The 22,508-nt window shown below is 42.3% G+C and overlaps 1 protein-coding gene and 1 long non-coding RNA gene across 2 annotated transcripts in view; one reads left to right on the top strand and one right to left on the bottom strand.

Moving 5' to 3' along the window:
• DGKQ (diacylglycerol kinase theta) overlaps positions 1-20,751 on the top strand; it is an 88,304-nt gene extending 67,553 nt beyond the window's left edge. The window contains 9 exon segments of the mRNA XM_424953.8: positions 1,916-2,067; positions 3,353-3,501; positions 4,254-4,435; positions 5,819-5,919; positions 10,229-10,375; positions 11,411-11,522; positions 12,574-12,726; positions 13,822-13,849; positions 13,852-20,751. Coding sequence (XP_424953.3) covers positions 1,916-2,067; positions 3,353-3,501; positions 4,254-4,435; positions 5,819-5,919; positions 10,229-10,375; positions 11,411-11,522; positions 12,574-12,726; positions 13,822-13,849; positions 13,852-13,919 — 1,092 coding nt within the window. The 3' untranslated portion in view covers positions 13,920-20,751.
• On the bottom strand, positions 11,401-21,941 carry LOC121108249. Its single transcript, XR_005842646.2, has 3 exons — positions 21,386-21,941; positions 20,800-21,098; positions 11,401-11,538 (listed from the first exon to the last, which is right to left on the bottom strand). It is a non-coding gene; the product is annotated as an uncharacterized LOC121108249 (long non-coding RNA).
• Positions 21,942-22,508: the final 567 nt, after the last annotated feature.

Raw genomic sequence — 22,508 nt, 5'->3', positions numbered from 1 at the left:
TTGACCACAAGCAGTGGTGAGAAGCGAGTTAAAAGTAAGGGTAGCATTTGAGAGGGCTTCTGCCATTGCTAGGATACTTCATTTAGTCTGCATAGCCACTTTCAGCCCTGAATGGTTATAACTAGGGATTTATGCTGGAAGATAGTTGAAGGAGGATGTGTTTGCGTGGTAGGACTCTTCAGTTTACGCTGTGTGCAGATATCTTGTTTGCTCCAGGCATTCTTTGCAGCTGCTTGTGACTTTTAGCAGCAGCTGGGGTAGATGTTGCCCTTCTTTAATTTTTTCTCGTGCAGTACTGACACTTGGGAAAGACGGAATTTAGGTGGCACTTGTGTGGAAACTGTAAATGCATAAGCACACATAACATTGTAGATGAGTAAGATCTCACACCACTTTCCAAATCACAGCTGTGCTTTTGGATGTGTTGGGATTTACCACCTTCTTCCTCTCACCCCTTGTTTTGTTAAACTCCACAAGTGCCTGGGTCCTGGGCCACGGCAGAGGTTCCAGATAGCCTGTATTGTTCAGGAAGCTAAAAAGACTGGAGGTGAGATTTTTCAAATTCAGGAAGTGAAAAAGGTTTGAAGAGGTAGAAAACAGCCTTTCCCCTCAGCAGCACTCTGCCTTTCCCTGCTGGCAGAATTCTCAGAGGAGCCTTCATGGTGGAACGTGGCTGATAGAGCCACGAAAAGGGCTTGACTGAAAAGCCAGCCTTTGTTTACTGTTTGTATAATGCCTACAGTGGCTGCAGGGGAGGAAATCCACCCCCCCCTCTTTGGATATGAGGATCCTTGAGCTGCTGACCTTGCAATGCAAGAAGTGCTTCCTTTTTGCAGCGGTGGCACGCAGTTTTTAGTTCAGATTTCCTTTACTGGCTACAAGTTCCTTTCCATATGCTTAACAGACATAAATATATCACAGTTTTTGTTCACTGGGCTTTGTTAGGTGAGTTCTTTCCCTTTTCCAGTGGAGCCTGAACATGCAGCTGAGGCCCATTTGGACTCATCGTTCTTCAAAGTATGGGTGAGGGTGGTTACTCAGGGAAGCCAGCTGGGCTGTCTCTCCGGGTGTCATCAGCCTTGCCACCGTTGTCTCACCACTCTTGTTCCACCAGCAGCTCAAAAATGTTCTGGGCTCTCCTGACTCTCTGCACCCTCCAAAACAGTCATGTCTGTGGCTGAGAATATCTTTCTTTGGCTGAAGGTAAAGCAGGAGGAAGGAAGGGGCTTCTGAACCTTTTCTGATTACCTTTTCTTCCACTTGCTTGGAGATGGCATCTGGAATAAGTTGTTCCATCACCTTCTCAAGGTGAGACTTACTGGCACATCGTTTCCCAGTTGTCCTCCTTGCCCTTTTTGAAGACTGGAGTAACACCGACTTTCCTCCAGTCTTACTGATTTAAAATAGATATTTTTAAAAGAAGCTTTCAGCCTCTTACTAATCCTTCATCTTTAAATTACTTTTCCTTGTCAATTAAGGAAATTAATGTATTTTAAGACAACTGCAAAGTTTAAGACAAAAGTTTCAGTTGCTTTTGGAAAGACTTCTGTCTTTGCAAGGAACGTGTTCAGTTCCTACGCGGTTCTGGAAATGAGCTTATCCTTCACTCTATTCCTTGTCGTGTACTTTTTACTGAAAATATGGAAGAAATGCTACTGGTGATACCTTCATTTTTAACATTAGGCCGGAGTAATGGTTTGAGTGTAGTTGGAGCGGGTTAAGGAAACATTTTTGCAGAAGGACAAAATCAGGAGCTAGCCTTGTTGATTGTCTGGATGTTGAGTCTTTTTTGTGTGTTGAATCTGGATTATTTTTTACTAAGCACTAAGGAATTACTAAGAAATACCTTTGACATGTAGTAGTAATCTTCCTGCCTGGTCATGGTTTTGGCTAATCCTTTCTTTTCTTCATTCAGGCTTCCAAGATACCACAGAACTGCTGGCCACTTCTTGTATTTGTGAACCCAAAAAGCGGCGGTCTGAAAGGTCGGGATCTGTTGTACTGTTTTAGAAAGCTGCTGAATCCACATCAGGTCTTTGAGCTTACCAATGGTGGTCCTTTGCCTGGGTAAGTTGTAATATTTTTTCTAGTTATTGATGTGAGTTTGTTAAGTATTTTGTGGTGGTTTTTCTTAAGGCAAGATAAGATTCTACTCTTATAAGGGTATTAATTGTGTTTGTTCTTTGCCTGGACGGCAGAGTAGTGGATCAGACTGGTCCTTACTGGTGTTTAAACAGACTTTCCTCTTCTCTATAGAGAACAGATTAGTTCCTGATGTCTATACCTTTATCAAGTCTAACAGATCCCAGTCCTGGGAAAGTCACGTCCTTCACAATAATGCAAATATACTTATCACTGAAAACAAGAGTATTTTATAAATAAATGGATACCAAAAGAAAAATGTCACGTTGCCTTACAAAAATGCTCATTTTTGCTTTTATTTCCTCTAACATCCTGTGGAAACGAACAGGGAAGTATGATCAAATTTTCTATTTTGACTCTTGAAAGTTGGCCACAATTGCAGAATTAATGGGGCCTGCCCAATCACAGCTGCAACGTTTCTCAATCCGAGGAACAGAACACAGTGTGATTGCAGGGAGGCAGTAACTGATTACTAGATCTAATCAGCACCATTTTGGTAACACTTCATAAAACTGAAAGCAGTGGTTGCAGACTACTTGGAGTAGCCTCGTTGCGCAGTGCATTTTTAACAAAGAACTCTTGTGACACAACCTTCGAAACAAATGCTTTCAAGAGAGAAACGTAGCTCATGCTGGAAGCAAGTAAAACAAGCTGCACAAACTTTTTTGGTCTGAGTTTTGTAATTGTGTTGTCTTTCTAATGTAGTTGAAGCTGCAGCTGTGGTCATTAGTTCATTCTGCTTTACCCATGAAGTATTTCTGTAGATGTACAGCAAAGCGCTTCTACTTGCTTAGTGCTTGCCGTGAGATGTGAGTAGAAATTATTTTGCAGGATGTCCTGTCGTGTAGGATGAAAGGCAAAAAAGAGTGAGAACAAAAAAAAAGAGTACTTTGAACAAAAAGTCCTATCAAAATTCCACACTTGGCAGTGTAGGAATGACTAAGTAAAAAAAAATTTCAAAACCTCTACAAAGATGTAAAGCGTTATGGATGTTCAGATGGAAACCATGAACGATTTGACCTATTTGGTGAGGAAGTAAGTGACTAACAATTGGTCTCCAGCTGCAAAAAATCACAGGAGAGTGTGATTTTTCACTCTTTTTTGAGAATTCATCAATAATATGTTACATTAAATAACGTAGGTAGAGACTGCTTTTTTTTGTTCCGCATTGTAATGCTTCTTTCCCCCTTTGCTTTGTTTCTAAATGGAGGTTTCATACGTTCTCCAAAGTCCCCTCTTTCCGAGTGCTGGTGTGCGGAGGTGATGGCACTGTGGGCTGGGTTCTTGGTGCGCTGGAGGAGATCAGGCACAAGCTGGTGTGCTCAGAGCCTTCTGTTGCCATCCTGCCTCTGGGAACAGGTGAGAACTGGGACACGCACTAGGCTGAGGACCATTCAGTGTGTGCTGAAGACAGACACTCTATGGTTTTTCTGTGTTGTGTTTGGAAGCACTAATTGCTGGGACGAGTTACTGTCATAGGCATAAACTCTAAGTAATGAACATAGAAACATGGACTTGGAGGCCAACAGCAGAAACATCTTCCCATGTAGCTCAAGGTTGTATTAGCCTTTACTTTCTTGCAACATTGAGGTTTGAGTTCAGCAGATATTGACCCACATTCTTTAAAAGCTTGTTTTGTAGTATAGTGTGGATCTGATCTCTCATGCCCATTCCGAAGGTGTGCCTGCCACAAGGTTAAATGCACGTAGTCTTCAGTAAAAATCCCTTTCATTTTGTCCCTTAAGAAGTTACCCAACTGGGATGTGGTTCAGAAGAGGCATTCACTGTCCCAGCATGTGAGCCAGCCCATAGTGCTAGCTCGCTGCTGACTGGTCTGCATGCAGCTTGTACATTGGTCCAGCAGCTGGAAATCCAGCTGGATCTCCGCCTGAGGCTTTGTGCTTGCTCATGCTCCAGAAGGTTTGTCTTCTTTGATCCACTTAACAAACCACTGGTGAGGGTGCCTTTTCAGTCCAGTTGCGCTACATTCGTGACTTTCTTGCAGCACTTTACGGTTATTTGATTTATAGAACAGAGCTGAAGGGGTTGTTGGTGCTTTTAGCTAACTTAGAAAATGCTGTCATTTTGTGGGGCTCTTTGTTGTTGCCCAGGTAATGACTTAGGACGGGTCTTGCGCTGGGGAGCTGGCTACAGTGGGGAGGACCCCTACTCCATTTTGATTTCTGTGGATGAAGCGGACAACGTTCTGATGGACCGCTGGACTATTCTCTTGGATGCTGAAGAGCCTGCTGAAGGTGCAGAGAATGGCGTGGCAGAACCTGAGCCCCCAAAGGTGAGATGAGGTTTGGCTGAGGTTTGAATCTCAGAAACGCTTGTTCTCTTGAGAGTCACAAGGAATGTAATTATTAGCATGGTTAATCTTCAGTGCTCGCTTATCTGTGCTTGGGCCTTGCTGAGCTATTTCTTAGTGAAGATAGTGCTATGTCTGGATCTAGCTCTTCAGTTCTGGTGGGATGGTTGGTCACAGAACACCTCTCTTTATTGCTTGGCGAAAAGTATCTGATAGCGCATTAATGTAAAGATTTACATGTCAGTGGTGTGCCTTTTTGCTTTGCTTAGGAAGAATTGTATTTCTCAAGTAAGGAAAGCCAAACGCTGCCCGAAAGGCTAGTGAAACTAGAGCGTTGAGCAAAAAACTGCAAATTTAAAAAGGACTGCTGTGGTATTTCTTTTTTACAGCTCAAAAGACAACTGTAAGTTACAGAAACACAGAGGAGGTAAATCCTCCTGTCATCGTACTGCTCTTGGGTGTCTGTGTATGCAGCGTATGTTTTATATTCTTGGAGGGAAAGGCCCTGAACTTTGGTTCGCATTTCTTGTTTCTGTTTAGGAAAATAAAAGTGTTGATTGTTGATGGTGACTTCAGAGCTTTTGTGGATACCGCTTCTGTTTATTTTCAGACAGAATCAAGAAATTGGGTAGAAGAAGGGGGAGCAAAAAGAAAAGAGAAAACTGTGATAATGGTAGTCCTTGTACAAGATTTCAATCCAGTTGCTGGAAAATCATAAGGCCTTGTGTCAGTCAGAGAACTTAAGCTGCTCATGTTCGTGGTATTTTTATTTGGTGGAGACAGGGATAGATTTGACCTGAGTGTGCCTGATCTGCTCCTTAAAGACAAAGGGTGTGAGAAGCAAGGGCTGGCATAGAAAAGCTGTGGAGTGAGCTGGCGTAAAAAGGAAGAATTAATAGGAAAAATAGTAGAGATCTGCAGAACCTTGAGGTTGTTATATAGGGAGCTATTTAAAATGCAGTTGAGTAGGTGAAGTCCAGTTCTGTACTCACGTGGCATAAGGTTGCTGCCAAAAATAATAGTGGCATAAGTGTTTAGTAAGTTACATGTAGTTGTTGCATAGAATCACTTTGAGAAGTTGGGTTGGCTCTATTTCTGCATTTATTTTTATGTCTATGTTATTATACTTGTTTCTTGATATTAAGTGTTGAAATTCATAATAATTTGGAAATAATGACAACACATGTAAACAGCTGCTTTATTTTTAGTGCTGTGTTTCTGGAAAATGTTCCCAAATTTGTCAAGATGCAAATAAGAATCATCTACAGCTCTTCCTTTTGTTGAGAAGTGTTGGAACTTCTGCACTTAGAAATGTAAGCCTTGAGAAAATAATACAAACAGTTCTTCCTTTTTTTTCTGTAACAGATTGTACAGATGAACAATTACTGTGGTCTCGGCATTGATGCAGAATTGAGCTTAGACTTTCATCATGCTAGAGAAGAAGAACCAGGGAAATTTAATAGCAGGTAATCCTGGGGAAAACAAGGGGGAAGGGTAAGTCATGTTGTATCCCAGGACTTCTAGTTTATGCTGTGGCTACAAGCATTCACAAATAACATTGAGGCAAAACTGGAACAGGCAGGAGTTAAAATAGCCATGAACTCTTAGGCATACAATTCATTTGGCTTTTCGTTTTTTTCTTTTTTCCTTTGTGTTCCAAGAGAGAATATAAGATAAGTTTTTGGAAGTCCTATTGCTGTTATTCACTGTACTTATTTGCCAATAACTTCACTGTCAAATTGAGTGAAATTTGAAGGTAGTGGAAATATCTCTTATTGAAAGCCTTTAGCAAGAGGGAAGGCAATGCTGCCGCACGCTGTACATTTCCCACCCTTGCGTACTGCTGTGGTAGTATCTGCATGCTGGTCATCACAATTTTTAAAATACCCCTGAGTCTCAAGTGAGGCAGTGCAGTAAGGTTTTGTACTTGGGTCAGAGCAATCCCAGCTACGTATGCAGACTGGGAGAAGAATTCCTTGGGAGCTGCCCTGATGAGAAGAGCTTAGGGGTCCTGGTGGATGAAAACTGATCATGAGCCAGCAGTGTGCTCTTGCAGCCTGGAAGGCCAATGGTATCCTGGGCTCCATCAGGAGAGAGGTGGCCGGCAGGGACAGGAGGATGGTTGTCCCTCTCTGCTCTGCCCTCGTGAGGCCCCATCTGGAGTACTGTGTCAAGGTCTGGGGTTCCTGGTACAGGAAAGGTGTGGGGTTTCCAGTATTTAAAGGGAGATTATAAACAGGAGGGAAATAAAAGTTTTAAATGGGTAGATTGTAATCAGACAAGATGGTTTTAAAACCAAAGGAGTTTGAAATTAAAGGAGGGGAGATTTAGATCAGATGTCAAGGGGAAAGTTTTTACTGATTGGGTGGTGAGGTACTGTAGCAGGTTGTCCAGAGAGGTTGTGGATGCCCCATGCCTGGAGGTGTTCAAGGCCAGGTTGGATGGGGCCCTGGGCAGCCTGACCCAGTACTTGATTAGGGGTTGGCTAGTGGAAATTGGTAGTAGGTGCCTGGAATTTGATATTTGGGGTCCCTTCCAACCCAAGCCATTCTTCGATGAAAACAAGGTTTGGAAAGGAGCCTCTGTCCTTCCTGGCATGCAGATCAATCAGTAACAGCACTTCTTTTTGTTCTGTAATTACTGAACATGGTGAGAGAAAGAAATCACCTTTATGTAATTAATCAGTACCTCTTCATAGAAATTGTTCTTGACTGCTCTTTATTCCCTTATGTTTGCAAGCTAATATCCGCTAAGTTATCTCTCAGTTGCCACAGTAAGCTATTAGGGCTGCGTAGTATTCCAATCTCATCTATTAAGAATATTCTTTGATCTGTTCTGTGAGCAATGATACTCAGTCTCACCTCTCTTGCATGTCTCATCAGTGCAGATGTTGTTCATGTATTTCCTAAAGCATTGAGTAAGGTCCTGGTTTTGTCCTCTACTTATTGACACAATATTTAAAAGTTATGCTTTGATCTTTATTTCCCAGTGTGCTTTTAATCTCTCTCATTTCTAGCATCGCATGGTGTGCAGCATCTGCAGTGCAGTGGGCAATGACTTGATACCATTCTTGCAGACCTTCAACATGCCTATGTGGATGTGGTGCAAGCATGTCTTGGGGAGTGTGTGGGAAAAACAGTGCTGTAGTGGTTTGGGTGTTGCTTTTTTTTTTTTTTTTTTTGCAAATCTGAAAGGCTGTATGGTTCTGTGATTCAGGGTCTAAGAAAGAAGTATGAATTATATGAATTGATGCTGAAGTATTGTTTTGCAGGGGACAAGCAGCTTGTGCAGACTAATGGTTCTGGCACAGTTGCTGCCTTTCAGCGTCTGTAATGATTGTTAAAATGGTTGCTTTTCCCTTTCCCAGGATATGCAAATGCACACACTCTTGCCAGCCAGATAAGAGCACACTTCTTTTTTTCAATGAATTAACTGAGAAGCATGGTGATTGAACACCAAATGCAGCAGCAGGTGTCACGCAAGCAGTGCTGCCTGCAAGACGGGACATGTCAGGTGGTGCAGTCAGAGTCTGCATGTACCCGTTGGAAGAAAATGTGCATGTCTGCTCTTCCTAATTCAATACCATAGGTTGGTCGTTGTCCTGAGAACTGTGGGCTCCCTGGCCTTGTGCTGTGCAGTGTCTTTGCAGGCTCTAGACTCCGTTCCTGGGTCTGGTAGCTCACAGTGCAGAGGTGACCTCCTGCAGGGAGATCAGTTGCAAACACAGCAACGTGTTTTGGCAGTGGTGATCTCTGTGTTGTTGAGGGTTGTGTTTTATGAGTGTTCCCACAGTGTAAAACAGATCAGGGCATCTGCCTTCATTCCTGGTATCCCTAGTATTCCTAGTATATTTGAATGTTGGCTGTGTTTGTAGTGCCCTGACTGCAGAAAAACAAACCAGAGGGCCATTCCTGGGTTGAATAGGCCAAGTCTCCACACTAATCAGAGCAGTGGGTTGTTACCTCAGTATCTGTACTCCAGAGCGTTCCAAATAGTTCTGGAGTGACATAATGGTGCAAGTGTTGCAGCCGAGCTTACGCAGAGACTCACGGGCTCCGTGGGAATGAACCCTTTGTAGAAAGCCCTGCCCTCCTCCCTCATCCCCTGTGTCATTCACAGCAGCGGCTGTAGCGTGAACCTTACGTCACAGTACAGACCTTGAAACCATTGAGCACAAATAAAGTGCTTCAAGGATGACTTGTCTATCCTACCTTGCCAATCAAGTGTGGTGAAACTACTGTCTGCACACTATATGTAACCAAGGGTTTACTTTAGGAAATGATGCTTCTTTCTACCAAGTGGGCAAGTTAGTTTGTTGTTCAGCAAGCAACAGACTGATGACTTAGGTTTGCACTCTTCCCACCAAATCATGCCCTACGTGAGGATGCTCAAAAAAGAGCAGTGGCTCTGTTTAGTTGGGTGTGCAAGGTTCACCCTTCCAAGCCTGGCTAACTTTTAATCATCATGTCTGCCACCTTCAAAGCCACGAAGTAGATTTTGGGATGGTAATGTTACAGAAGTCAAATGTTGTCCTTTTGTTTTTTCTCTTCTTCCTAATTCAGTTCCTAGCCCAAATGGAAACATATATAACAATGTAGTGATAGGCTTTGGTCTTTGGCAGGTTTTGCTCTTTGCTGTATGCTATGGGATGCCGTATCCAACATGTCCTGTGGACTCTGAGGTCTATAGCATTTTCTTTGCAGTCACATAATTGAGAACTGTGTCTACAGTTACAGCTCTCTGTCATATTCTTTTAGTTTCTGCAGGCTTCTCTCTTGGTTTAACTAAAGTTCTTATTTCTTGAGGGTACTTAAGGTATCCTGTTTCTTACCTTTATTATTTTTCAATTGTAATCAATGCATTCAAATTAGACAAAGCCTGTTTTAGCATAGACACATCTCTTGGCCTTGTCTGGAGTGGGAGCGTATGTTAAATGGTCTTACTTTGGATACCTTTATCTCAGTACTTTTTAAAACTGTTAACATGCACGGTGAATCATTCCCAGTATGATAATTTGAAAGAACTAAACAGTCTCTGTCTGGAGAGTGGACTGTAACCCACATGCTAAACTGGCTGTCTTCACCCCATGAACATAACTCAGACATAATGTTAGGGATGTTCTGCGGGTTGGATTCCAGTGACAGCCCTGTGCTGATAGGGTCAAATGATGGAAATTCATGCTCTTCATTTCAAGGCTCTTTAAGGTTGCTATGCATCTCAATGTTTCCATTATAGAAGAAAAGACCAGCGTCTGTTTACATAACTCTTAAAATATTTTGACATCTCTAGGGATGCCATAAAATCTTCCTCATCTTTTTTTGCTCCAAAATTAGATACCATAGAGCTCTGTCACTGATTAACACTATGAAGCATGTTTTCAGTTTCCACAGCTGAGCCTGGTTTAAATGAATGAGCAACATGCAAAGCCCAAACTCAGAAGTTTTTGTGCCTTAACTTTGTGCTTTAATTATCCTGTCAGTGCACAATGAAACAGTTTAAAACGTTCCATGAGGACTCCTAGGTCTTAATCAGCAATACAGTTTTTCAGCCCAAAAGTTTACTTCTCAAAGAGGGATTGCCTCTCCGCATCTATCTCCACAGGCCTTCACAGCACAGTTCCTCTCTTAATTAAAAGATGCATTAAGTAGTACTTTGTAGCTTAGCTTTCTTTCTGTAGTAAAGCTAGAATTCATAGAGGTTTTTAGTTGAAGAACAAAACATACCTGCTGGAGAACAGTGCTAGTGTGTGTTGACATGATGCTTGTTTGCTCCTAGGTTTCACAACAAAGGAGTTTATGTGAAAGTTGGGCTGCAGAAGATAAGCCACACCAGGAACCTTCATAAAGACATAAAGCTTCAGGTTGACCAGCGAGAGGTAGAGCTACCAAATATAGAAGGACTCATTTTTATTAACATACCCAGGTAAAAATGAGAGAAAGTAACCTTTGTGGAGATGTGTCTGCCTATACATGTGTCAGTGGTGCTTTCTGTTTGAGCGTCTCCACTGTGGTTAAGCTGCGTGGACTGGCAGGTCATTGTTAAAGGGTAGTTTTGGTTATTGCCAAGCTCTGGGGCTTGCAGTGGTGCCCGAGAAGTCTCAGCACCACTCTAACAGAGTTTTTTTCTGACCCTTTGAAAGTCACAATCACGCTCCAATGAAAGGTGTTACTACCTTGTTTTCCCAGTGCAAACCCCTGTACACCTGCTACTACTTCTCCTGTGTCCCAGTAGTAATTAGCAATTGTGTCATCACTGGAGACAGACGTGTATGGAGTTGGTGATGCTGTTTTCTGGGTAGTGTGAAAAGCCCACAGCTCTGGAAATGCTGGCGTTGTTGCAGAGGCTGCATTGACACCAGCACGGAGCTGGAGGGAAAGCTGTGGGAAATGTGACTTCCTTAAATTTGCTGGTGATAAGAGTGACTTTTTTTATTTGTGTAATAACAGCAATGCATTAATGCAGCCGTACTGTTTTTTTTTTTTTTCAAATATGCTCTAGCCTTAAAGCTCTCTGTATGTGATTTTAGTCTGCTTTGAATGTGGTTCATCTTTTCATTCACATGCCAGGAGTTGGACATGGTGATCTCTGTGGGTCCCATCCAGTGTGGGATATTCTGTGGTTCGCTTGTATTTATATACACACACAGAAATGTGCACACATACGTATGTTGCATATGAGAGCTGGGGAGATCAGGGTTAGCACTGAGCAGTCAGTGCACCTACAGAATAAGCAAATTATATGAATGAAGGTCAATACTGCACAAAATGCAAAACCTTCTATTGCTCCTCGACGATCTCAGCAGAATGCTTCCAAATTATAGAAGAACATTTCTTGCTCTTAGCGCAGGAAAGCTCAACTGTCTCCCTCTCTCTGAAGAAGATCACAGTGCTGAGCTTTTGAATCCTGACAGAGCAGAGGTCCCAGTTGTGGTAGTCACTGTGTGTGTTCTCTGCACAGCTGGGGGTCCGGAGCTGATCTCTGGGGCACTGACAGTGATGACCGCTTTGAGAAACCACGCATTGATGATGGCTTGCTGGAAGTTGTTGGTGTGACTGGCGTTGTTCACATGGTAGGTTGTCACCCTGCTGCAAGTAGAGGAAATGTGTTTCAGTGAGCCTCTCTGGTAAATACACTTTCTCAGGCTGATTTATTTTCATAATGAACTGCATCTTAAAAGTGAACAGTCTAACAAGTATGCATCAGTGCTAGAATTACACCATCATTTGTTCAGGTTCTTGTTAGTAGTACAGAAATGGTTATAGACCGTAAACAGAACTCATGGCAGCATCAGTTGTCTGCAAACAAATGTTCAGCTGTAACTGCTATGCCCATTCCTGGGATGCAGGGCCCCTTGGTAGCCTGTGTGTTAGCCTGCTTGGAAGACCCATTTTTAGATGTAAGACAACAGCAGATGGAATGAAAAGTGAAGAAACTCATGGCTGCATGAGAAGCATGAGAATTATGAAGAACATGTTAAAAGAGCGTGGTTCAAAGGTTACATGTGTAAGTAGGTATGGAACACAAATACACATACACATAGATGTTGTGGAGTGCATTACTTTTGCGTTAAGGTTTTGGCCTTCATGTTTGGTATCTGTACATATTCACCAAGACAAATTTTAGAAGCAGAGTTGACTTCTGTGGTTAACACTGATCCATTAGTTGAAGACGAATATGGAGTTGAGTATGGCAAAACTCTTGCTCTGTGTTTTATGATAATGTACTTGGAGCTTTTGGAGTTCCGCGTGCACCAAAGTCTGTGCTGAGTTAGGTGTTTTGAAAGTTCTTTTACTACTTTATGGAGAAGGGAAGTAAAAGCAAACAGGACTTTTCTGAGTGCGTGCTCCTTTGCCAACAGGAAAGTCCAAATGACTCCACTGTGTAAGTTATTTGGCCTCTGGCAGCATGCAGACACTGAGTTGTTGTCCATAGAGTAACTTAAATAAATAATTTTGCATCAGTAAAGGCATCCTATGCTGACTTTGCTTAAGCAATTCCTGTACTTGAAACTAAAAATATCAGTGAGAATAAAATTGTATCCATCCAGTTCAAGTGCGGCTAATATTTGTGCTTCTTGTTTATTGGGGTGATTGATAATCTTGGCTTTTATTTCTTAACAGGGTCAAGTCCAAAGTGGTTTTCGTTCAGGCATCCGCATAGCCCAGGGATCATATTTTCGTGTAACACTCCTAAAGCCAATTCCAGTTCAAGTTGATGGAGAGCCCTGGATTCAAGCCCCAGGACAGATTATTATTTCTGCTGCAGGACCAAAGGTAATGGCTGTAAGTTTGTCTCAAAAAACTGACTTTGTTCCTTCAGTTATGTTATTTTGTTATGTTGCTCATCAGTTGTGTTCTGATGCTTAACTTCAGAGGAGCTAGTCAACGCAGTCTAGTCAACACAGTGTGGTAATTGTTGGGTAAGTAGTCATTTCTGTAGAGTTTGACAGCCTTCTCCAGTGGCTCAGATGAGGATTGGGTTCAAGAAGGTAGCACCTGAGCTTCAGCCAAGTGACTCCATGTTTTTTTTCCCTTATTGAGATCTGCAGGCAGCGTTGCTTGCTTTGAAGCTGGTGGTAGTTGTGAGGGCCATGGTAGGACTCCAGTGAGTGAGGACAAAAGAGTCTGCTGGTCATGCTGGTGGAGGGAAGATCTGTCAGAAAGCAGCAAAAACTCAATGCTAGAAGTGGAGAGTCTTGAGAAAAAGAGGCTTTTGAGTTTGTTAGTGTCTGCTTATTCCTAATGTCTCAATGTATATATACAGAAGAAAAAGAGCATCAGCTGCTTAAGCATTAACTTCTACTTTCATATTGAAATTGTGAAATAAACATTTTGTCTGTAACCTTAAGGAAACCTTTTTATTTCACAGAAATTTGTTGCCACGGGCAGTCTTAGAGACCACATAGCCCCACTGGGAGAGCCACCAAAAAAATGGCACCTGTACACAAAAAATGGGTTAAAAAGAGGATCATAACTCAGATGTTTGGGAATATGTTAAGCCTGAGAGTTGGGGATGGGGAGGGAGAGAGTGCAAACTTAAGTTGGCCTTCCAGTGAGAAATATTTCTGTCCTTAAGGCTGGTGACTGTCAGTGTTGCCTGTATGTATGTGTATTTATATGCTTGGACATGGATGTATGTGCACATACACACTTCTGTACACATTATATACATATACATGTACATGTGTCTGTTTATTTATGTAAAAAGCAGTTAATCCTAGCACTTTGTAAGGATAGGTATTTCACTCAGTTACATTTTTTTTTCCACTTCCAAGACTTTACTCATGTATTAGTTGTCTTAGACCTGCTAGTAAGTTACTCCAGATATTTGAATACTCATTCATTTTCTTTAAAAACGTTCCATTTCAGGTTCATATGTTGAAAAAATCCAAGCAGAAAAAAAAAAAACTGGAAGCCTGAGAGAGATGAGAGCAGATAGAATGTCAGTATGCGAAGGAGGACGCTAAATGGAGACATGTGCTCAGAATCAATGCAGCACAACTACTGTAGATTCAAGACAGTTCAGCAAAACTGAGTGCAGACAACTGGTGAAGAAGCGTTGTTGATGAGTGTGCCTTCATTACATTTTGATAGTACTGGGTTCTTCTTAGTCTTTCAGAGATAGTGCCTCTTTGTTACAAGTAACTGTTATGTACCACTTGCCTCATTTGAGATGTTTTCTTTGGGTTGCTCTTCCATAAACCGTTGCCCAGTTTTTTATGTATATGGACACCGAGGCCAAACAGAGATTATGAGATGCCAAGATTTCTGCTTCTGCTTTCACAAAGACTCTTCCCGTCCTCTCTGCTTTTTCATTTAGAAAATTATTCCATAGAAAAACTTGATGCATCTTTCCATAAATGAAACTGTGTTGTTTTAAGTTAATGCCTACAGTAACCTCCAAAGCAAAAAAAAAAAAAAAAAAAAAAAGGTGAAGACATGAGCTGCTGAGAACTCCTTAGGTCAGTCCAAATAGCACAGCTGAAACAGCACTACCTTAGAAGAGAGAAAATGAAGAACACAGGAGAGATGATTTCTCTAAAAGCCTGTTCTACTAGGAAGAAAGGAAGTACTAGAACAGTTGTGTCTAGCTATTTCAGAGAGTTTATTTCAACAGCAGTTGGACAGACTGGATTAAGGGCTAACAGCTTTTAGAGTAAATTATCAGTTAAAGTTGATAACAAAGCCTGTTTAAAAGGCATTTGAATTTCAGCAGCTACCACTCTAAAGTAGAAAAGGAGCAAGAATACCTGAGGCACTATTGCAGTATACTGACTGTTTTTTGTCACCGAGAGCATTATCTTTAACAGCAGGCTTTTCTTCTTGTCTTTTCTTGTATTATCTCACGTTCACTTATTTGTTGGACTATTATTTAAAAGCTGGCTCCAAGACTTGTAACTGATCAGTGTAAAGCAAGTACCATTTAGTGTTCTCTGAAGTGAATTAGTGCAGCGATAGAGCAGAGCTGAAGTGAAATAGAATAGTTTCACTCAGGAGTTTTAGGAAGTACTAAAGCCTGTAGAGCACATGTAACGTTCAGTAGGGTTCAGGAGAGTGGGAATATGATATCTGTCATGAAAACTCACCCAGTTAGCTTTTTTGTGTACAGTACTTTGTGGGTGTTGTTAGCAGTTGTGGGCCCAGCGACTCAGTGACTTTACCTTTTCCCTGGGATGAATGTGTGTTCTTCTGAGTTCAGCCCTCTCTCATCCCTGTGAGATTGACATCACCTCTCTTTGCCTACCTGCCTACTGCTGCTGCAGGGATCCAGCAGCTCTTTCATAGCTTTCTGGACCTAGAGCAGATGCATTAGTCCTGTACTACGCTACATATATCTGCTGTCTGTGTCCACAGTCATGTTGGTCTTGTCACACTTTGGTTCTACAGCAGCTGAACCTTTCCCTTCATGCATAGTGCACTGTGCAGGAGGAGGCAGTCTGGTTCTTCATCTCCTGATCACTAGGCATGGGATTGTCTCTGCTTCAGAACCTGGACAGGAAGGATCCACTGGAGCTCCCGTGGCATCCTGGTACCAACATTCCAAGCAGCAGGAGCGTGTTGTACTTCAGGCTGTGCTTTCAAGCTCATTAGTTAGAGAAGAAATCTTAAAAACATTGCTGCTAGTAGTTGTCCAGAAAGCTGGAGGATCTGCTTTTTGTCCTTGGGGTAGCTGAAAGACTGTATGGTCTTTCCAATTGCTGACTCAAACATGGAGAGGAAATCTTTGCTTTTTGTTACAGAGGACACACATCACATGAGCTTTTAAGCTTGTTGGTACTGACCGTCTTCTACAGCCCAAGTAAATAATCCTGCTTGGCTGTTTTTCTAGACACACATCATCCTGCAGCATGTAACTGACAGCACTGTGTGTTCTTGGCTTGCTAAGGGCCTGGCTGTCTCTCCCTGTTGCTTAGTATCTGCTATCTGAAATAGCATGAAACTCCTGGGTCACAGTATTTTAATCAGAGGGCCCCATGCTGTGACATATCCTTCCGTGGGGATTTTCCATCTCTGTAACAAGGCTGACTCAGGGCAGTGTTGTGGTAGCAAGGTGACACAAATACAGCCTTGTTCTAGCAGCTGCCCAAGTGGATCCTGCTGATGTATACAAAGGTTTTTAGTCTTCTTCTTTCCTTCTCTTTTTTCCATAAACTGATTCCCGCATGTTGTTTGAATAGATTAAGTAGACGAGTGCCATGCTGGAATGAAAATGTATCTTAAGAAAAACACATTTGGCATTTATGGTCACTCTGCATCATAAAATGATTCTTAGTATGTTTTGAAGGCAAAATAGATTCCTGGGCAGTTGAGGTAGGAAAACTCTTGTAAAATTTTTAAGAGAAGAAACTCCCTGTTGAGCATCTCTGTTAAGCTGTTCCAGTTTCAGGTACTGTAAAGGTACTGCGTATCAAAGGGATCATACATTTGTTTTTCTTAATTTCTATTTTTTTTTTGCATTTTTATCACACTGTGTATCTCAAAAGGCCTAATCTTTTCTTCCATAGCCTGTAAAACTTCCTTGAAGAGAGGTGCTAACTCTTTACACTTAATATGAAACATCTTGAATTAGCCTTTACGTTGAACATAATGAGGCAGTACAATTAATATCACAGTGGGCAGATATATGGTTCTGAGAACTGAGTGGAAAGAGGAGTGCTGTATGAGTGCTTGCTGAGAACCTAGCTTTAGACAAGGCAGTAAGGAAAGCATTGGGAAGGAGCCTTATACTGCCCAGACAGGTGTTGATCAGTCAGAAACCATAACTGTAGACAGAGAAGAAGCACAGTGCTGTCCAGGCACACTCCTTCATCCTCTCTCTGTCCCATCTTCTCTTTTCACCCACAGCCATGTCCAGCACACACAGTACTGCTAGCATCTCCTGCTCAGATGCCACCTCCTGACACCTCACTTGGTGTCTTACCAAGCTTTCCTAGCATGGAGAGAGAGAGAGAGGCCCTTGAAGCCATAGTGCATTTCAAGTGTCCTGGTGCAGCAGACAAGTAAGATGGTGTCACTTGGTCAACATCTGCTTTTAAATGCATTGCCTCTGTTCTGAATTAGGAGAACAAAATTTGAAAGGTTATCCCTGAGATGTAGATACTGCATCAGAAAAATTGATAGTTTTTTCTCCCATGAATTTTAGACTTGATTTTTGTAGTTTAAATTGCTGATGCTTTCACTGTATTGATTTTTATATGAAAATGGGGTATCTTATCAAAAACACTTTATGTGTGTGTGTGTTTACATATATGCATATACATACACACACATTCTTAATACAGTCTTTATTAATGTCCCGTAGTAGTGTGGTTTTGCAGCTTTTGCTGTGTTGCAGCACTGTGATAGCACTCTCTCGTGCACCTTTCTCTCACCATTGTGGTCAGGAGGCAGGGCAGCTTTCCTGCTGCTCCCTCCTGGGCTGCCAGCATGTACTTGTAATGGACATGTACTTCCAATATGTTACGACAGCAATAGAGCCCAAGCACAACTATGTTCAGAGTACAGTATCTGCATGTGTTCCATCTGAGCTCCTCATGTTTTTTCTACATTTTAATCGTTTAGTGTGTTTCACATCAACAGCAATGGCTGCTGTAGTGTTTTAAAAGCCAGAAGCTGTGGCATAGTCAATATAAATAAGGAACAAAACTAAATGAACTGCTCCAGGCTGTTGCTCATTAATTTGCATAGTTACCCTCTTCAAAGTACTGCACAGATTGTGTCTCTTTCAAAGTGCAAATAGTGCTCTTGTTCCGAGTATCAGCTCTGTGGCATCACTGAAGGCTCAGGTGTGCATGTTACTTTGCAGTACAGCCTGGTGGCATGTAATTGTCTCTGTACCAAATGAAGCCTCTTTCTGTGGGAGGAGAATGTAAGATGAACTGTGGTGGCACCAAGAATGCACTTCTGTTAGAGACGGAGCAGATGTTGCTGCACTGGTGTTGTACAGTGTGTGAGCAGGTATGTCATGCATTGCATGGCCACAAGCCCACACCCCAGCACTGATACTAAGAGAGCAGTCAGGAGTCCTTCAGTCTGCATCCCATACCTCTCCTGTACCACCACGGCAGTAAGCGTGCATCTTCCCCTCCTGCTAAGCTGTTGTCCTGCCCTTTGGACTCGACCTTTATGCTGAAAGTGGTGACAGAGGCACGAGTGCCGGGTGCTCTGTGTGTGCAGAGGATGTGGGAATGGGCTCATGCTGTACTTCCATTTCTGTGTTAGCTTTGGCTCCAGCCATTTCACAGCTGTGCAGCAAAGGTTCAGCAGCTGCTGGGATTCACAGGGTAGCACCGCCTCATTTTCAGCCCATGACCCTGTGTTCTTCAGCGCGTGTATCATTTCATGTACTTTTTGCACTTAGCAGAAAAGGTTAGATAGTCTTAGGGTTAGATAGGCAAGTTAGATAAGCTTAGGGTGTAGCAAAATGGCAGTGTTTGTACTTTTTTGTAAATATGGGGATGATTCTGCAGATCTAAAGATGCACTTTCAGGTAATGGTGAACGCAAGTTGGTAGAATGCAACTGTTTAAAACTTCAGGAGCTTCTCTGACCACAGTGCTCCTTGGTCCCCATCTCTGATTTTGTTCTCAAGAGCTCTGCTTGGGAATGAGATGGCATCTTCCCCACATCACAGTATGTATTTGTATCTGACTGAAAGTTCACGTATATTTTTAAACAGTTACAAATTGGCTGCTAGTCTAAGGTTTAGGCTTGTTAGTCTGATTTTATAATGCTTTTAAAAGTAATGTTAAGGTTTATTTATAATGTCTGCATTTTCTGACTTGACACTTCCTTGGCTTGTAGGAGAGGTCCAGCTCAGAGCCTCTGCTCCTTTGCTGCTAGCTGTTTTGTTCAACAGTGTAGCCACTTTGTGTATGGAATGCAGTGAAACAAATGCAGTTCACTGATTTTTACCTGCAGCCAGTCCAGCAGCTTCAGTGTTTACAGGACAGTGACTACTGATTGTAAACCCACCCACATCAGTTGATGCCATGCACCCCTTTTGCATCCTGGAAGCGCTGTTTCTGCTTCCCTTGACAGTTAACAAAATAGTTGCCTTTTGGTTTAGACTCCTTGCTATGTCCCTTTAAAGAGATTTACATCTGGTTATGACTTTCCTGATGTGGATTCACAAGACAGACTTCGTACTGTTACAAGTGTTGTATTGAACTTGTTTTCCAGAAGATTGACTTTATTTTTTGTGAAGATAATTTATCACAATGTTTATAAGCAATTCAGCATTGTTAAAGAGGTTGGCCCAAAGCCCTGAAGTAAATGTATTAAAGATGTATTACAGAGCAAAGTATTTTTAGTGGGACAGTGGTGTTGGTGTCGCTACCCCTCTCAGTTCTCCTAGCAACACTTCCATTTAATATGTCACCCTGGCTCAAGTGTGTTGCTTAGGAGAAAACTTGATTTCAGGAGATGTGGCTTCATTTACATTGTGCATATCCCAGTTTGCCTTCTGGCAGCAATTCCAAATGTAAACACCAGCTGTAGCGGGCTGAACTTTTCCCCAGTACAAATCACTCAGTTAAAGAGCCTGCCCTGGTGCCTAATGGCAGGGATGCAGCAGGTCTGGTGACCGTCTGGCTCTTACAGCTGTCTGTCCCTGTCCAAAGGATGTGCCACACATTTATCTCTTTGCTTTCCAGAGGAAATAAGGCTCAAACCTGATCCTTCCCTGTGTCGAACAGTTGCAGCTTGCCTAGCCATGGCATCTCTTCCTTTGTGCTGCTGATCTTGCCAAAGTGGGTAGCAAGAGGTGCTTGAAGAATTACTGAATATTTATTGTGTTACTTTTAGGTGCTTATGATGCCTTCACTGCTACTTTAAAAGAAAACTGTGGGGATCTGTATCATAGCAATAGCTGAATAACTCTAGCTTTCTGAACATGCCAAAAAAAGTAATTCTTGAGGTAGTTGAATTAGCAATGTTGTAGATAGTAGCAATTAATACCTTGAAGAAGCTGCAAGTTCTAATTAATAGGAGCATCTCCGCTTTGAATGTAAAGCATCACAGCGTTTGTCATTCACTAGAGAATTCAGTGTTCCTCCTATTTGCAAACCACCCATGACACCTTAACTCTTCTCAGATTCTAGCTTGGCTACTGCTTAAATGACTGTATTTCACCTCTTGTCACTTAAATCGGCCAACTTCAAGCGGATTTCCAACGAATGCCATTTTGATATCAAGATACTTTTATGTGTCCAGTAACGTATCTTGTGAATGTTCTAATACATTGGCAACAAATGGGGTTGGCCCAACGAGATGAGGTAAGCTGACCACCAAACAGATTAGCTATTGTCTAGTGCTTACTCTTTGTGCACTTTCCGAATAGTTCTGGAAAAATAAAAAAATAAAAATAAATAAAGCCTAAGTGTTAGCATTCAAGTGCTCAAAAACCGTTTCCACGTTGTGTGCCTCAAACTAGTAATGCATTACCACACCTTTACTTGTGCACTGGTCTCAGAAACAGAGTTTTAACAGTGTAACTTGTTTCTCAGTGTCTGCCTTGCAAATCACTATGCTGTGCTAACTTGTCTACAAATAACATACCTAATGTACTAATCGGTTTAAAAGAAAGTTATTTATATAAGATGGGCTTTCCTCATGTATTTAAACATCTCTGTCCTTGAGTTATATTCGTAGAATAATTCTGTATATATTTTGCAATATGTTTGTGTTTGATTGTACATTTTGCACTGATTTGAAATTGTGTATTCTAAGTGTTATTTACAAGTTCCAGAGATCTATAACTAGAATTCGTCTGTGAAAAATACATCTGTTCTGCCCTGGTCGTTTGTGGAGTAGTCATGCTTCTTTAAAAACAACAAAGTACACTTACTCATCAAGAAACACGCTTTCTTTCAGGTGGGCTCTTCTGCTGTGAAGTTTTCTGCTGTGCTGCAGGAGACTGGTCACACACCATGGGAGGGTGGCTGTGCTGTAGCAGAGTTGTTCATTTCTTTGCTGTTGGTTGCTGCCATTAACAGCTACACACAGCTGTGTTGTGTGGCACTCAGCAGCGGTCAGGCACTTCTGGAGCCATTATTTCTGTGGGTCACACTTACTCCAGCTGCTGAGATCTGAGATAGCACAGTGTTGTGTTGTTTTGAGAGTTACTTCAGTGATATCCCAACTGTCCTGGGAAAAGAGGGTAAGCAAACCTTAAATTTTCATGATTTAGCCAAGCTGCATGCCAGCTAGCTTGCTTTAACAATGGAAGGGAGATGTCCCTCTCTGCTACTAGAAAAGTAGCATTTTCCATTTATTCAGGTTTGAGCAATGTTGTGGCACACTAAAACATACTGCTCTTCAAATTACATGCACTTTAACTTTTGCACATACGTTTACACATGCAGCCTGACATCTATTTCAAATATGCAATAATGGGAGCCAGACAGGCTGCCCAGTGGGTACAACACACGTACCTTGAAGGATGCTGCTCTGTACAGGGAAGTCCTGCCAAATGCTGTGGTACAGCTTTGCTAGATTACAGCACACACTGAGCTAGGTGAACTTCACTCTTCAGGGGACGTAATAAAAATCAGCCTTTTACATACATTTCTTTACATCCACAGCTTAAACGAGGGTACTCTGACTGGCAAAGGGCATGAGGAAACGCAGGTAAGAAGTATGGGTGGAGGAGCTTCCTGATGGGACTCTAGGCAGCCCCAAAATTCACTGTCAGTCGGGAAACAAGGGAGTATTTCGGTATCCAGAGGACTGCACCCCTCGTTTAAGAGCATGATGCACACTTGAAGTGCCCTGTGGCAAAAAAATAAGAAATGTTACCAGGACGTAAATAGAAGACTAAAGTATACAGTTAACACAGGAGCTTCCAGAATGCCACAATTTTCTGCCTGTATCCACCCTTGCCCTTCACTGAACAGGGAGAGCAGAAGGGATCTGGTTGGCAGGCAAAGTGCGTGACTTCCAGCCGTCTCCCTGCTTTTAACTCGCATGGGGTTGTGCTTTGCACTCTGTTAGTGCAAGAGCCCCATCACCGCATCAAGGAGAACTGGTGTCTGAGAATGAGAAACGTGGTTTGGCCGCGATCGACCCTGTGTTTTAACCCAAGTGTATTTAGTCACCAGTTAGACACATGGTTTCAAACACAGCTAAGCAAAAAAAAAAAAAAAAAAAAGTGTTAGACAAGTAATTCAGTAGAAAACTAACCTGGAGGGCAGCTAGAGACACTTTGCCTCTCCCTCTCCCTCTCCCTCTCCTCTCCTCTCCTCTCCTCTCCTCTCCTCTCCTCTCCTCTCCTCTCCTCTCCTCTCCTCTCCTCTCCTCTCCTCTCCTCTCCTCTCCTCTCCTCTCCTCTCCTCTCCTCTCCTCTCCTCTCCTCTCCTCCTTCAGGCTTCCTTGGGTTGTAAGTGAGCACAATGCAGATTTTTTTCAGTATCTTTAAATTTGTGATGATGGTGTGTCGGCATCTCTGGTCATAAGCCGTCTACAACCTGCCCGAAGCCCCAGTTACACCTGCCTGCCGAGGTGGCTTTCTGTTTATTATCGATATATGCCAGCTGTCTACCAAGTTTTATGCTGAAT

The sequence above is a fragment of the Gallus gallus genome, chromosome Z (genome assembly GCF_016699485.2).
Source record: "Gallus gallus isolate bGalGal1 chromosome Z, bGalGal1.mat.broiler.GRCg7b, whole genome shotgun sequence".
Lineage (NCBI taxonomy): Eukaryota > Metazoa > Chordata > Aves > Galliformes > Phasianidae > Gallus > Gallus gallus.
This window is presented reverse-complemented; position numbering and strand designations above follow the sequence as displayed.